Below are 17,088 nucleotides of genomic sequence, written 5' to 3'. Positions count from 1 at the left end.
ATATTTTCTTTCTCTTCGGCTATATTTTTTTTTATTGAATTCATTAAATCTGTTAATTATGAGGACCAAAATAATGAATCGTGTGTATTTATTCTCTAATTTTCTTGTTTTTGTTCTGTTATATAAATTCTATTTTATTTGTTTTTTCTCTGAAGGATAAATTCTATTTTCTTTGAGTTTTTTTTTTCTGTATTCCAATTAAGTAAAATTTTCTCTAGAATAAATTTTGCTAATTTTTCCGTTTAGTTTGCTATATAATAATTTTATTTAATCCAAAACACGACGGTGTAGACATAAAATATCTCTTCCAAAGTTAGGGAACATATTTGGGAACTACCGACCATAAGTATAAAACTACCTGGTATATTTCAAAACAATAAATTCCCTAGGAATCGGAATCGTACTTGGTATTGGAATCGTTAATCAATATTTTCCTGGAATCGGAATCGTATAAAAATTAGGAATCGTCCCAACACTAATATATATACATACAGGCATATATATATATATACATACAGGCATATATATATACAGTGATGATCATATTTATTGGAACGGTAAAATAAAATTTAAATTTTGTCTAATAAATTCTAAAAAAGGGATTAAATTAAAGAAAATAACAAAGTATATTATGTATTTTTAACTGGCCTTTCCGATGCAGCAATCGGATTTTAGAAAAAATAAATAACAAAGGAACTACAAACATAATTGCAAAAAACCCTTGTTCAAAATTATTGGCACGGCTTTGTTTTTCTTTTAGTATCAGTATAATATCAATCAATTTCCGGTTTACGTGCTTTCTGAACTTTTTTATAGCCATATTATACTTGTTTAACGCTAATTCAGTGAATAATTTTTTTCAGATAATTTTTAGATAGCGATTTATTTAAACTATTATAAGTGACTAAATTATAATTTTCAATCGCCATGGTTAAAACTAAGGAACACAGCGAAGACGTCAGGAAGCTTGTTGTAGCATGCCATACCAATGGGGAGGGCTATGATAAGATTTCAAAGAAGCTAAACCTTCCCAAATCCACTGTTAGAGCCATAATAAACAAGTTCAAATCGCAAGGCCACGTTATGAGTTTAGAGGGTAGAGGGAGAAAAAGGATTCTTTCCCCAAGAGATGAACGGAAAATTGTTCGACAAGTAAAACAAAACCCAAGGATCTCTGTTGGGGAGATTGTTGATGAACAGAGCACCTCTGGAGTGAATGTATCTCGACATACAGTTGGTAGAGTTTTGAAGAGAGCTGGTTTAAAAGCATGTCGTCTGAGAAAGACTCCCTTATTGAAGCCTATGCACCTGAAAGCAAGGCTAGCCTTTGCAAAACGTCATATTGATAAAGATGTTGCATTCTGGAAACGTGTTCTATGGACTGACGAAACGAAAATAGAGTTATTTGGCCATAATAAAGTGTCTTATATTTACAGAAAATCTGGCGAAGCTTTCCTGCCTAAGAACACCATACCCACAGTGAAGCACGGTGGAGGCAGTTTGATGTTTTGGGGATCCTTTGCTGCCTCTGGACCAGGGCGACTTGTTAAGGTCACAGGTAGCATAAAAAAGGAAGATTATGTTAAAATATTGGATGAAAACCTGAAAGACTCTGCTAAAGAGCTCTCACTTGGTCGTCGTTGGTGGTTCATGCAAGATAATGACCCAAAGCATTCGGCTAAACTGACTAAGAAATGGCTTGAGGACAATCATATTAATGTTTTGGAGTGGCCATCACAAAGCCCAGACCTTAATCCAATTGAAAATTTATGGAGAACATTAAAATTGAGGGTAATGCAAAGGAAGCCTAAGAATCTTATTCAATTGGAGGATTATTGTCAGGAAGAGTGGGCTAAAATTACTACTGAAGAGTGCAACAACTTGGTTGTAAACTATGAAAAGCGACTGAGGAAGGTAATCAAGGCCAAAGGCTATACAATTGATTATTAAATAAATCGTGCCAATAATTTTGAACAAGGGTTTTTTGCAATTATGTTTGTTGTTCCTTTGTTATTTATTTTTTCTAAAATCCGATTGCTGCATCGGAAAGGCCAGTTAAAAATACATAATATACTTTGTTATTTTCTTTAATTTAATCCCTTTTTTAGAATTTATTAGACAAAATTTAAATTTTATTTTACCGTGCCAATAAATATGATCATCACTGTATATAAATATATATGCATATATATAAATATATATATACAGGCATATATATTTACATATATATATATATACATATATATATCGCAAGTACGTAAAAACTGATATATTCAAGTAATTTTATAAATAACTGATAATAATTTTAAAGAAAACAAAACTCTAAGTAAACTATTTAATAAACATACAATAATGGTATCTTATTCAACTATGATAAACATTAAAAATACAATAATATCCTGAAATATATCAAAACATAGGAAACTAAAGTGTAATGGTTTAAACAAGTGAATTCAAGACTAGAAAAGGTAATATAACAGCAGGCATAATGATGAATGCCTATTAAAAGGGAATGTCTCACAAAAGTTATTAAATGTAACATTACAACAGATGATAGGTCCTCAGCATATATTGGTTCGACAGACAAACCATTCAAATTTAGATATAAAAACCATATGGCAGCAATTAAAAAAGCATGTAGGATAGGTACAGATAAAACTATTATATCACTTATATTAACTACTACTACTACTATATATATATATAGAAAAGAACCTAAAGAAACAAAATAAAAACTTTTCCATATAATGGACTATTTTATTTATATGAAATAAATACACTTCTAATAAAAAAGGACGATGTAACTTATGTATCACTGGTTGAGGTGCTATCATATAAAGGTAATATCATATAAAGGTACTAACATAAACATAATGAGAAATATGATAGCGAAAATAAGAATAAACTACACAATTATATACAGGGAAAAACTATAATAAATACTATAAAAAATTCTATATATAAACCTTATATAATTCATTACAGCATAACAGAGTAGAGGAAACGATAAAGTAAATATTTTGTAATGAGTATATTATATCTTTAGTTAAACCATTGCATTAATCACAATTGTTTTTGTTATAATGTATAAATATATGAATACTTTATTACCTTGAAACAATAATTAATAAAAAAATATTTAGTGATACATGTATATATATATATGTTGTTAAACAGCACAGCATTTTCTTGTTTGACAATTTTCCGTTTTATTTTTTCCAGTTTTCGAATAATCCTTCTTGTGTTATATGTAAAATGGTGTAAAAGTGTTCCGTAGTCTGCGAGCGCTTTCGGCGTTTCCGCCATCGTCTGGCTGGTTATATATATAAAAAAAAAAAGTCGTTTTTAAAATTACGTCGAATGATAAGGTCGTGTTTTAAAATTACATCGTACTAAAAGATCGTTTATGGCTTATGTGGGCTATTTATATACAAATTTATTGAACAGTTTTTTTTTTTGCTTTTTTTATATATTAACAGGCATTTTAAAATATTTTTGCTGGATTCATAATTTATATTGTTTATTTTGGGTTGTCTCACTTTTATATACAATGCTTCCAACACCTTCAGTCTCCTAACATTAGAGTCTGTTTGTAAAATTTTGGTATTTTCTACCATGATGTTTCTAAATTGAGAATGCTGGCAGCCATGTTTTTTTAAATGTTGCGCGATAGAGCTAGTATCTGAAAGATGAAGCGTTAGTCTACGGGACAACGTGTTGGTAGTATGACCAATGTAAGAGGAACAGTTAGAGATACACTCTCCTATTGGGCAATTAAATTGATAAATTACATTGTTCTTTTCCAACACTTTGTCTGCTTGCGAAATAATGTTATTAATTACGAGATTAGTCGTTTTCCATTTTTTATAATAGATAATTTCCATTTTTTATAATAGATAAATGCTGTGCTGTTTAACAACATATGCTTAAAGGAGAATATGCTGCCTAAATATACACAATATATATATATATATATATATATATATATATATATATATATATATACGTGTGTTGTGTATGTGTGTGCAAAAAATTACCATCTGCAGTTCTCAAATCTTGACCAGGATTCCTTTCTTCCAAACTTGGACTAAATATGATCTTACCAAATTGCGCACTTTGTCCTACAAAAATAAAATTGAAAATATCCTCATCATCATTATTCAAACAGAATACAGATAAGAAAATATGGAGACTTAAAAGACTTCAACACCAATTAGACATATTGGTAAAAACACTGATGAAACTAAACTTTATGATACAATATTTTTAAATTTGGTATTAACAAAATTTTATTTTTAACAAAAAAATTACAAAGCATATCTCTATCATCAAAATCAAAATAATTGTTTCTATATAAAATAAACAATCTTACCTGATTTAGTAATCAAAAGTCTACAATAGGCAACTAGATTTGTGATTATTTTTTTATAAGTGAGACTAATCTCTGCTTTGAAGTCATCTCCTTCCACACCAGATTTGTTTTCTAGATTGTGCAGTTCTTTCAAAACTTTTTCAGATAACACAAAACGCTGGAGGAGGCAGAGCATCTCTCGCTGCAGACGGCTGATCTGACCTGAAAACTCAACAGTTGTTTCTCCAAAGTTTCCTTCCATATCAAATTGATCAGTTTCACCTAAAATTAGAAAAAAAAAAAAAAAACATTCAGAAAATTATCAATTCTTACCTAAATTGCAAGCAGGTAACCAGTTATAAGGAGGAAAAAATTATTCTTACCACGAACAGCTACTTTACTGATAACAGCAGTTGTTAATTGGAGTTCTTGTAATGCTTCTAGATCATGGAATGTGTGCCGATCACGTAAGATAGCATGGAAAACATCTGCATGAAAGATGATGAACATCAATATCTGAAGAATAAAACAAGAAACTTTCTGAAATCATTTAAAAATTTTAAATTATGTTAAATTAAAAATATTTCAGTTTTACTTCAACAAAGTTTTACTTTGCACTGACAGATCACTTGCGTATATTTTTGCATTAAGACATAACATCTCTTTTGTAATTTTTGACGTTACATTTTTTAAAATGTATACATGTTTTGGTTGGATAAAAGAAAAAAAAGAAACAATCGAGATTTCAGAGGTTTCCCTTTCTCTTTTGAGTCATCTTCATCCTATTAAAGCTGTCAGCGTCCCCTATATTTAATGTGTCCAGAGATCTAAAAAAACATCTACTTCCTCAAAAAAAAAAATGGACTTGCTGGCAAGGGATAGCAAATTTATTTATATTCCTTGTAATTACCATTATTTACCAGGTTTCAAAAAAAGTTTTTTTCCTCAGAGTTCCTTATGTATAAAGATTTACCTTCCTCTCTAAGCTTTCTCTATTAGGCTATGTGATACCAGGAGAGGTGGACCTATCTCCAAACTTCTTTTTACAAAACTTTGGAACATACTAGATATAATGCTTAGGTTTTTTTGGTTTTTTCTAAAGAAGAGAAGAAAAGGCATTGTGGATGAATTTCCAGCAACCCTGAAACTCCCTTATTTTGCCCCCTCAGTCCTCATTTCAAATGAATGAGCGATGTTTCTGACAAAACACTGTATACTTAATTGGTAGCTTTGTGTCAATGGTAGCTAGAGATTACTAAATTCTAGTGATAGGACAATTCCAAATTTTCCCCGATTCCAATACTGATTCTGTTCTAAATTCCTGATTCCGATACAAGTACAGATTCTGACTCCTTTAATATTTTCTTAACATTTAATTTAAGATTCAATGCTTTTTTTAATGTTCAAATAACTGTACCCTACCTTGAAAAACTCCATCGATTTTAATAAGTGTGAACTCCCTGAAACATTTAATGAATCTTGGTTCCTCTTAACTCTGCTGACCTCTTCCACAACTCCAAAACCTTACCATAAAAAAGTGCAAGACATCAAGCGAAAACTCAGAACCACAACTTTCAATGTAGACCCTCACTACAAATGCGCTATGGACACCTTGGATGGATGGAGTAGCTATCTTTGAGAGTATTGCTAAACAAATAGATCATACCTTGTCTGCTCATCCCTTGACCAACATTCACATCTGTGGAAATTTCAATGTTCACGATGTTGAATGGTTAGTTCATTCAAACAAAACAGATGACGAAGGGAGGTTTTGTCATGATTTCTCCCTTGCTAACACAGATAGTTAACAGACCCACTCAGGTACTCAATACTAATTAACAATTTGCAAATATTCTTGATTTTCTTTCTAACATGTTCTGAACTATGCTAATCCTCAGTTCTGTCAGCTAGGATCTTCTGATCACTTGGTTGTCTCAATAAAAATAAAAACAAAATACAACAAAACCTCAAATATACCTCTTCATAAAACATTGTATTGATACTTGGTGGCTGACTGGAACAGTTTCTGAACATTCATATCAAAATTACGCTTACGCTCTATGTTTAAAAAGAATGTGTCCAACATAACATCCAACTTAACTAATAAGTTAACCATCGGTATAGAGAGCTATATACCCTCCCAGAAATTCCAACAGAAACTGAACAGCCAGCCATGATACATCCCTGAATCTGCACACAGAAACCACTACTTCAATTGTTTAAACATAATAAATATTTATTAGAATTCTTTTTCTATCCTTTACAAATTATTCAAATGTTAGTATGTTATTATGGACGATAATGATTACAAGTTGTCAAAATTTCAACTTTTCAATTGTTATTTCTGACAAATATTACGTTTTAAAATTTTGTCCCTTAGTTTTGGACGCTACTTTATAGTATACAGAACTAAGACCAATACATTTCTTCATAAACATGTTCCCAATCTTAATATTTTGTGAACATTTTAAAAAGAAAAAAGACTATATTTGAGACATTTCAGCAATTTAACTAGCCTTAAAATTCTTTGCAAATCCTTATATATTAAAACATTGACAGTTATTTACATTCCATAATTTTTTTAATATAAATTGAAATCTTAATAACAAAGATAGTTTTATAACAATTTTATTCAATCAATTTAATAACAAAAAGTACTGTAATAACTGAACTTAACTTAAAAACTTATTTAAAATCAAAAAATAATATATATATGAAAAAAAAAAAAAACCATTCTTGGTAAGACCGGGTAAGTACAGCTATTATATAAATCTCACCTGTCTGTTTGTGCGTATGCTCGCTAAAAACTTTTGACTCACATGACTAACACTGATAAAATCAGTATCGTTTGAAAGCTCAGTTTTTCAGTCAATAAATATACAAAAATTGCCCCAAAACATTCATTCTTTCACCGTCAACTGGGCCATTTCCTACAATGACGGATCACTTTTTTTGTTGACATTTTTGCAGTCATTCATGCCTCGCAACATCGCTGTATGGGATAAAAAATGTTATTTTGAACGCCCATGACATCACAAGTCGTGTGGGCGAGATGACTAAACAATTTCCTTTTTTTTTTTTTTTCCACCTTTTCCTCTTGGTGTTACAGGTTCAAGTCTGGCTACTGTGGTTAATTTTTTTTTTTTTTGCGCTTGCATGGGTACTCATGGGTATTTAATTATTTTTTATAAGGACTTTGGTTGCTCAATACCATGCTATTCTTATTATTTTTTTTTTTTTTCTTACAAAATTTTGCTTCAGGCTGATGCACCCACCCCCACCTCCGTTGTAATAATTTTTTTTTTTTTAAATTAAAACTGAATTTTACGATCAGGCAACCTAACCCCATTTTCCAATTGTTTTTTTTTTATGACTAGGCAACGCCAGGCATCCCTGGCTAATTAATCATAAGAGATGAATTTTACATCAGATAAACAATCGTTTGATAACTATAGCTTTACATAATCCAAACTAATCAATACAAAAATTAGTTTTTAAAAAATTGTAATATGAAAAAAAGAAAAAAAAAAAAAAGACATTTTCATTTTCCTATTGGAAACAATTTTACCTCTTTTGTTATGTTGCTGTTTTCTACACCAACAGAAGAAATAATTGCCAAACACAATTTAAGAACTGCAAAGAGAAGACGGCGATATCTGGCAAGTGGGGAAGGAGCTATATCTTCATCTGGAGACAAGATGTTGTCAGTCTGTTCCCTGAAGGAATAAGTTGGAAAGCAAACATAAAAAAAAAAAAAAAAAAAATGAATCAGAAATTCACTCTAATTAATGTGCATGGTCACTTTTAATAATAGATTCTAATAGAAAAACAAACAAAATTTTTAAAAAAATTTAAGTGAATTAAGTCAAGTAAGCAAAATAGTAAAGAGTTTTGATGATTTTGGTAATTAAAGAAAAGTAATGTCACCTTTCATGTTCTGGTCTCATTGAAAACACTTCACATTCAGCCAAACGTTGCATCAGTCCATGGCGCAATAAAGAATAAGCTCCAGCTGGGGAAGAAGCCACTCGATTAAAAAAAGTCTGTAAATTAAAACACAACATAAAATTAATGAAATAACATAATTAGAGATTGCAATAATAATTTTAGAAATCAATTAAAACTGCTTCGTCTATTGGATCTTGGGGTGGGATGTAGATAGTGCAGATATTTATAGTTCTGTGTAGTGTGGCTGCTGCAGCAATGGCTTGAATATTAGTGTTTTTTTTTTTTTTTTTTTTTTTTTTTACAAAGGCATCACCACATTATCAAGGCCCAGAGGCCACTCAAGGATAAGGGTTAAAGAGTGTACAGTAGAAATTGGTCAATATAGTAATCATTAGTAATGAAAATTTGGTAAATTTAATAACTTATATGGAACGGCTCATCAAGAACTTATTTACTTTAGACTTGAACACAACCATATTGTAGTCAGCCGGAAAGCAGGAAAACGGAAGACAATTCCACAGGCGTGCAGTTCTAAGAAAGAAGCTTTGTTCATGGAATCTACATTTAGGTTTAGGCACAGATAAAGAGTGGGGGAAATTATTGATAGTGTTTACAGCTAGACGAGTGTTTCTTGTGAAAGTTTGGCGAGGGGGGACCATAGATTGAAGCTCAGTTGAACACTTTCCATGAAAATAACGATACATCAGAGACAAACTCGCAACATCTCTTCTGTGAGATAGAGGTTGCAAGGAGGAGAAAAGGACATCTCCTACGAGGCTACGAAGTCTATTTTGAACTCTATCAAGGCAGGACAAGTCCTTTCTAGCAGCTCCTGCCCAGATGTGGCAACAGTATTCCATCCTTGGACGTACCTGGCTCTTATATAGATAGAGAATAGCATCAGCAGTGAGATATCTACTGGATCGATAGAAAGATCCCACCATTTTTCCAGCGGCCTTGGCAACAGATTTGATATATGTGTTCCATTTAAGATCAGGAGTAATGGTCAAGCCCAGAAGCTTGTCAAAACTTGAGGCCTCCTGAAGACGAGAGCCATTCATTTCAATTGATGACAAATGTGGATTAGAATGTTGATGATGTAAAGAGAGAAGCTTGGTTTTAGATGCATTAAAAGTAACCAGCCACTCCTTTCCCCATTGTACTACGTGCTCAAGATCAGAGGAGAGAGAATTGGAGAGAACTTGGTCGTTTACTGTCTTAGATGTGGTACCATAAATGGTAGTGTCGTCAGCATAAATGTCTACAAATGATGTAAGGATATGATTTGGAAGATCATTAATGTAGATCAGGAAAAGAGTTGGGCCCAGGATGGATCCCTGAGGGACACCGGCATTAATACTGTGAGCTTCTGATTTTTGCCCCTCAACTACTACTCTTATGAACCTATCAGAAAGAAATGATTTAATAATTGAGAAGACTTTTCCAGCTATACCATAGCTAGCGATCTTATGAAGTAAACCTTTATGCCATACCCTATCAAAGGCTTTAGATATATCAAGAGCAATTGCCCTAAAAAGATTGCCACCATCGAGAGATTTGCTAATCCTATGCGATATAACTTTAAGGACATCTGCTGTAGATCTAGCAGAACGGAAACCATATTGAGTGTCACTAAGAAGGTTATTTTTGTTGAGATGTTTGATTACTTCTGTATTTAACACAGATTCTAGCAACTTACTCATGACGCACAGAAGACTTATTGGCCTGTACTGAGAGGGGGATGAGCGATCACCTGAATTCTTAAATACAGGGCATACTGATGAGATTTTCCAGGGAGATGGGAAACTATTCTCCTTAAGACAACGTTTAAACAGTTTTGTAAGCATGGGCGCTAGTTCAGGTTGAAGTTTTTTGAGTACTATAATTGGAATACCATCAGGGCCAGTTGCTTTACTGGAATCAAGGTTTTTGATTAGCTTGGCAACATCACGTACAGATATACGTATATCACATAGCGTGTTTTCTGATACAGGAGGAAATATTGGGGGTTGGCGGTCTTGGTCGCAAAGGGTAGAATTAGCTGCAAAGTTCTTGACAAAGAGTTTGGTTTTGTCTGATGCTGACGAGATTACCTCAGGTCCATTGATAATAGTTGGGATGGAGCACACGCTTCTGTTCAGGATTCTGTTTGCTATTTGCCAAAACTGGTGGGAACCAAGCCGCTGCTCAGCTACTTTGGACTTAACAGATTGAGCATACAACTCTCTTGCGTTCCTTATTACTTTCTTACAATGGTTGCTGGCAGTCCTGAAAACGGCTTTAGTTTCCATACATCTATTACGTTTGAAGCAGTGGAAAAAGTGATTTCTGTGCGCAATGGCAGCAGCACATTCTGGAGAGAACCATGGCTGGCTGTTAGGTTTTTGCTGAAACTTTTTAGAGGGTATGAAATGGTCAATACCTACAATTAACCATTCAGTTAGGTCTAATACTATAGAGGACACATCCTTTTTAAACATGGAATGCAGAGGTAGATCAGATATAAATGTACGGAAGCTATCCCAGTCAGCCTTAGTGTATCGATATACTGTACGATGAAGAGGTACGTCTGGGGACTTATTACATTTCATTTTTATCTTAATTGATACAACAGAGTGGTCGGAAGATCCAAGAGGCGACAGAACAGAAACTGAACATAGTTCAGGGCAAGTTGTGAGAAAAAGGTCTAGTAGGCTCGCATACTGGCCGTCATTATCGGGCACACGGGTAGGTTCCTGAACAATCTGAGTGAGGTCATAGGCAATGGAGAAATCATGACAGAACCTCCCCTCATCATCGGTCTTGTTTGAGTGGGTCAACCATTCGACGTTGTGAACATTGAAGTCTCCACATACGTGAATGTTAGCTGAAGGATAAGTAGAAAGGACTTGGTCAATTTTCTCAGATATGCTTTGAAAGATAGTAACTCCGCTGTTGTGGGGGCGATAGAGAGTAAATATAAATGCAGTAGTGTGAGCTAAAGCAACCCGGAAGCACATATAGGGTAAGTTAGGATCTTCCCTGGAGATGTCCCTACCACATGGAAAGCTATCTTTAATATAGGCACATATTCCATGCCCATGGCGATCTTGGGGGTCAGATTTAGAAGTTAAGTTAGAGTATCCTGTAATTGCAAACTCATCTAGGGAAATAGCCTGTCCAATGCCAGTTTCACTTAAAAATAAAAGGTCTGGTTTAGTCTCCTGTAATTGGGTTACAACCTCTGGAAGGTTAGAACGTAGACCCCTGATGTTGGAGAAGGAGACATGGTAGTAGGGGTCTACGTTGGAAGTTGGAGAACCGGGTTTAATCGTGTATTTTTTATTGAAACTTGTCATGATGAAATTTTGGAATTTGTGGACTAGGTCGACAGATTTACTTAGAGCAGGACAGAGAGGGGAAACTAAGAGAGAAAAAGAAATGAAGAATTTTTTTTTTTTGTACCACATGATAAGGTAAAGCCGTAACAATTACCCACTAGTATGGCATCGAGAGGCCCCACCAGAAGCTACTGCATGGTCCAGATTCCATTCACCAAATGGCAATACAGCAGCCCCAGTACTTTGCACCTGCTGATAGGACAGCCTCCTTAGTGGTTAATCCAAGGTTCGGGTCCCTGACTATCAGGCGGATAACGTCAGCCCAGACAAAACGTTTACCTCCAGCACCCTTACTAGTGACATGGCTACAAGGATAGACATAGAAACAGAAAATTTCCACCAACTCTGCCAACTGTTCGCGCAAAAATACTGCCAACCTAGAAAACAGCTTTTTCTTCTCCCTTTGTCAGGAAAATCACTCATTTAAAAAATGAGGACTGAGGGACAAATAAGAAGAAGCGAGAGTAACAGGAGCTGCCGATAACGCATCCACAATGCGTTTTCTACTCTCCATTAAAAAAAAAAAAAAAAAAAAAAAAAAAACTATTAAGTATTGTACTTAATAAAAGTCCAACGGACGTGTTTAAGGGAAAGTATGGTGATAGATTCCCCTCTCACGAACTAAAAATGAGTACAATTAGGTAATCTATTTTTGCAATCAACTCGGTAGATAAATAAACATTTATAGACGAGAAAAAAAAAAAAAAGCTAGCATTTAATACAACAGAAATACATAAATTAAATACTGAAATAAAATGTAGTTATTAATATTTGAATCTAAAAATAAAAAGTGCGAATTAGTAGAGAAAATCACTTATCACAACAACGCTTCCGTCTCCAAACTAGTGAAGAATTTAACTTTTAATAGCGTTCAGAAGATTTTTAGATCTATTTTGCTTTGTGGGATATTATTTCTAATAAGTATAGATACTCCTCCAGAGGCTCTCTGTTGGGTATTGTGGATGTGGTTGTATTGTTTGTAGTTTTTTATATTTATTTTATCTTTAGCTTTTAAAAAGGTTTCTTGGAGACATATGATGGCTGGTTGATGGTTTGTTATAAGAAGTAATAAGTCATTTATGTTGGGTTTTAGGCCCGGAAGTTCCATTGGATGATTTTTTGGGTCATGATTAGATTTTATGTATTTGTTTTTCACTTTTGTTAGTTGTTAGTGTCTGATCTTCGATCTTCCGTGTCCATTTCCTCAAATCTGTTTTGGATTGAGTCTCTTGGTCTGGAAGATGAACGTGGTCTGTTTATTTTAGTTTTAGCTTCTTTGTTGGTTGGTGGTTTATTTCCTTTTCCTTCGTGGGCACTTTTTGGTGTCTGTTTTTTTTTCCGGTTAGAGGGGTTGTTTCTGTGGGTGTTGTAGCACTTTGGGGTTTTGTGGGTCTTTTGGGTTGAGTTTTGGTTTGGGAGTTTTGTTCAGTTTTGTAATCTTTATTTTCATTGTTTATTTGTTTTATAGCTTTTTTGAATTCTTCCATTAGTTCCCTTACTTCATTGAGTAATTTCATAATGTCTTCTGGTTTGATGTTTAATAGGTTTGCTTTTGCTGTTTGGTTATTTGGTCCGGTGGTATGCTGTATGTTTTTTTTTTTATTTCTGAGTATTTTATATTTTCGGCTAGATTATGAGCTTCTTGGAAGGTTATATTTTTTGTATATTTTATTTTAATAATTTATTTTTCTTTCTTCCATTTGTCACATTCTTTGGAATTTGCACTATGGCCTTTTTGGCAGTTAATACATTTTGGATCTTTTTGGCAATCTGTGTGGGTTTCATTTTCTCCACACCTCATGCATACTGGAGAGCGTGTGCACCGGTCTCGATGATGTCCGAACCTTTGACAGTTGTAGCATCTGAGAGGGTTTGGTATGTACGGTTCTATATTGATTTTTTCATATCCTATTTTGATGTTACTCGGGATTTGATGGGTATTAAAAGTTAGAATATAAGAGTTTGTATCGATGGTTTCACCATATTTTTTAATTTGGATCCTTTTTACATCAGAAACGTTTTGATTTTTTAGGTTAGTTTTAATTTCTTCCAAGGAGCACAGTGATAGTTCTGAACTCCTGATTACTCCTTTACTAGTATTCAAAGTTTTGTGGGGATAGATTTTTACTTTTTGGTTGTTAAAAAGTCTCCATTTAAAGATTTCTGTGATATGTTTTTGGCTTTCTACTTCCACTAGTAGTGTGCCGTTATTTAGTTTTTTGACCATTTTTGGTTTGATACTCGAGAAAATTTTCTCTATTTTGAAGAGGGACACTTTTGTTATCGGTTCTCCTTCGGTTGCTTCAATGATTCTAAAAAAAGGTAGATTTTGAACGAGATTTTGGTTTTGTGATTCTGTTTCTGAATCTGAACTAGATTTGTCTGAAACTTCACAATGGTTACTTTTCTGAGGCTTTTTATTTGCCATTTAAATATTTTGAATCTTTCATTTCTCCTGCTCCCCACCCGCCTCGGAGCCTTATTTCGGAAGTGTTGGGGGGAAACCCATTCGCCCCAACACAACAAGGATACAGGAGAAGTATACTCTTCCTGTTGATGGACTAAAGCATCCGTGTTTCCTTCGTCCTTTTTAATGGCCTCATTTCTAGAAAAGATGTTGGTTTTCCAGCCGTGTTTTATCCATTCTTCAACAAGTTGATTGACCCTCCAGCCACCGCTTACTAAATCAGTTTTTGCCTAATGTGGGGAGTGTGAGCGTATTTTCTTCTTGTGTTTGTCTGATTTAGTGCTAGTCATGACCAACCGATTGATTGGATCGGGCCTATCCAACCACCTGTCTTAACCCAAGTAAGGGCCAAAGTGGTGTGTTGCACCTCATGTCCTAATAGGACCTTGAACATGATCTGCTCAACCACCAGGATCCCATCCTTAGGCATCACAGGTTGCCACCCATGGTCAATAGGTGGTCCCATTGAGAGACTTTTACTCTCTGCAGGGGGGCAGTCGGTGTATTCTAATGCCCCACCGACAGGGCCGGTTGGGAAGTAGGGGAAGAAAAAAAAGGTGGGGAGGGAAGGGAAAAGGGCTGTTGTTTTTGTTTTTGGTTTTGCAGAATACAATTAAATTTTACAAAAGAGAATAGAAAAACAAAAAGAAACATCAATGTAGGTGCATTTCGTCTCAGGAAGCCAATAGACAGCCTGATCTGGTAGCACCAGGAACTTTCATTGTATTGTCTCTATTGTTTCATAGGTTGCTGGTCTACAAATTTCAGATCAGTCAGTCCTTTCAAATGATCAGTGCTGTTGGTCTATAGTTTGAGACTTCAGTAGATTTGTATTAAATTTTGGGATTATTGAGATTCTTTATAGGATCTTTTGAAAACTTGGATATTGGTATCACTGTTGCATTTTTTCACAGGTTTGGTACTGAGCCATCTATATATTTAAAAGGCAATCTGCAATATAAAAGGCAAAATGTGTGTGTGTGTGTGTTTGTATGTCTGCCAAAAACTGACACATGCGACCAACACTGACAAAATTGGTATCATTTGAAAGATCAGTCTCTTGGACGACAAATATCCAAAAATTGGCCAAAAAGATTTATTCTTTGACTGTCAACTGGGACAGTTTTTTACAAGGAGGAGTCAATCTTTTCGTTGACATTTTTGCAAAATCATCATATGCCTTGCAATTACTAACCTTATTTCGAACAATGGCGACATCGTATGTCACCGTGATTGGGGTCGACTAAACCGTTTGTATTTTTCACTTCCTTTTTATTTTAGCATTACAGGTTCGAGTCTGCCTGCCTGCTTACTTTTTTACCCGCCCTAGCACAGGTACTCGCTGCTTTTTTCAATTTTTTTTTGATGGCGTTCTGAAACATTTTAGGGATCCATTCATCAATACCCTTACCTCTCCACACTCGAGCAACGCCGGGGACCCCAGCTAGTATTATTATAAATGGGAAGTAGATATGTCAGATATAGATGACAGATGTTTCAGAAATGCATATAGTATTGGGCATACTGCTGAATTGAGCACTTTGACTAAGATTTCTTGGAGTTCACTAATAGAATATAATTGGTTATCATTTCCTGTTTTATTCTAAGCTTGTACAACTAGTTAAAACTAAAAGGTTTGTTGCAGAATTATTTGAATAAAGCGATTTTTCTAATCTGCAATAGCCAATAAAAACAGAAATTGAAATGACAAATGTAAACTTTTCTAAGAAAAAAAAAAAAATTTAATAAAAGAATATATACAACTTACCATACGACCTTCAAAGCTGTATAAATATTTGATTGAATCAACTGATGGATTCAGCAAATTTTGCAAATGTGGATCATCACTTAAAATACTGGAAATCAAATGCTGCAAATAACCTTTGAAGATCATGAAATTCAAACACTGATTTCTTTTATCCAAGGCCAGAATACAATCCAATACAGACAAAGACAGTAGCTACAAGGATAAAAAAACAGAAAACATTAGCAACAAAATGAATCTATAAAAAGAACACTTAAAACAAGCAAGTAAACTGATTATTTCATACTGGGAAAAAGAGATTATCTAATATGTTTTGGCTGCTAAAAACTTTTGTTTTAAAGCTCTGTCTCTCAGACGACAAATATATAAAAAAATGGCACCCACCCCATTAATTCCTTCACCCTCAACGTCCGTTTTTGACAAGGAGGGGTCACATTTTCATTAACATTTTCACAAGTCATCATCTCATTTCAACTGACTACCCCCTAATTCCTACGTTAGCAACTTCCTGTTGCGCGATGGACGCATCAGCTAAGATGTTACATTCTTTTTCACCTTCCTTTCCTCCTTCACATTACGAGTTAGAGCCTGCTTGCTAACTACCACTTTTTTTTTTCAACACCTCTCTTCCTTACTACAATCCACATTCGGGCAACGTCGAGTACCCACGCTAGTCTAATATATAAAAGGCAAAATGTGTTTTGTCTCCTGTAATTGGGTTTCAACCTCTGGAAGGTTGGAACGTAGACCCCTGATGTTGGAGAAGGAGACATTGGGAGGAGAGCTTCTTAGTGTTCAGTTGGTCAGGGAGGAGACTAATGCTAATGCCTTCTTCCTTTCAGTGTTCCCTGGCACTGTGATACTATATTGTCCAAGATCACTGCATCTGAAACAACGTAACTCACGATAGACTTTGCGCATCTGACAGTCCACCCTCTCTTGGCAATTTTGTAAGCAGTCTATTATCAAGTGGTTGGGACCACTACACCTATAACAAGTACATTTTCTTGTCATTGCACACTTTTGATTCTCATTCAGAAAGGACAGCAGTCAATTCTGCCATATCAGTCTTGACTGCTCTCATTCGTTCCACACTCATTGTTTTCATCCTGGATGAAGCACGAACATGTTGCAGTAGTCCAGAAACAAATGCGCACGTTAACCAACATTCGGGCAA

At 34.4% G+C, this 17,088-nt stretch overlaps 1 protein-coding gene across 2 annotated transcripts in view; it reads right to left on the bottom strand.

Moving 5' to 3' along the window:
- Window positions 1-3,930: 3,930 nt before the first annotated feature.
- The window catches only part of LOC145276857 (nuclear pore complex protein Nup205-like), a 393,804-nt gene continuing 380,646 nt past the window's right edge, over window positions 3,931-17,088 (bottom strand). For both annotated transcript variants that reach the window (XM_080128250.1, XM_080128251.1), the window contains exons 31-36: window positions 15,915-16,106; window positions 8,279-8,394; window positions 7,920-8,067; window positions 4,735-4,867; window positions 4,373-4,633; window positions 3,931-4,121 (exon numbers count right to left, since the gene is read on the bottom strand). In XM_080128250.1, the coding sequence (XP_079984376.1) occupies window positions 3,946-4,121; window positions 4,373-4,633; window positions 4,735-4,867; window positions 7,920-8,067; window positions 8,279-8,394; window positions 15,915-16,106 (1,026 nt within the window). In that variant the 3' untranslated portion in view covers window positions 3,931-3,945. The remainder of the gene's footprint in view (window positions 4,122-4,372; window positions 4,634-4,734; window positions 4,868-7,919; window positions 8,068-8,278; window positions 8,395-15,914; window positions 16,107-17,088) is intronic.

Source organism: Euprymna scolopes, chromosome 5 (genome assembly GCF_053919585.1).
Source record: "Euprymna scolopes isolate OS-2025 chromosome 5, ASM5391958v1, whole genome shotgun sequence".
In the NCBI taxonomy this organism is placed as follows: domain Eukaryota; kingdom Metazoa; phylum Mollusca; class Cephalopoda; order Sepiida; family Sepiolidae; genus Euprymna; species Euprymna scolopes.
Note: the sequence above shows the minus strand (reverse complement) of the source record. Positions and strands in the feature narration are given on the sequence as shown.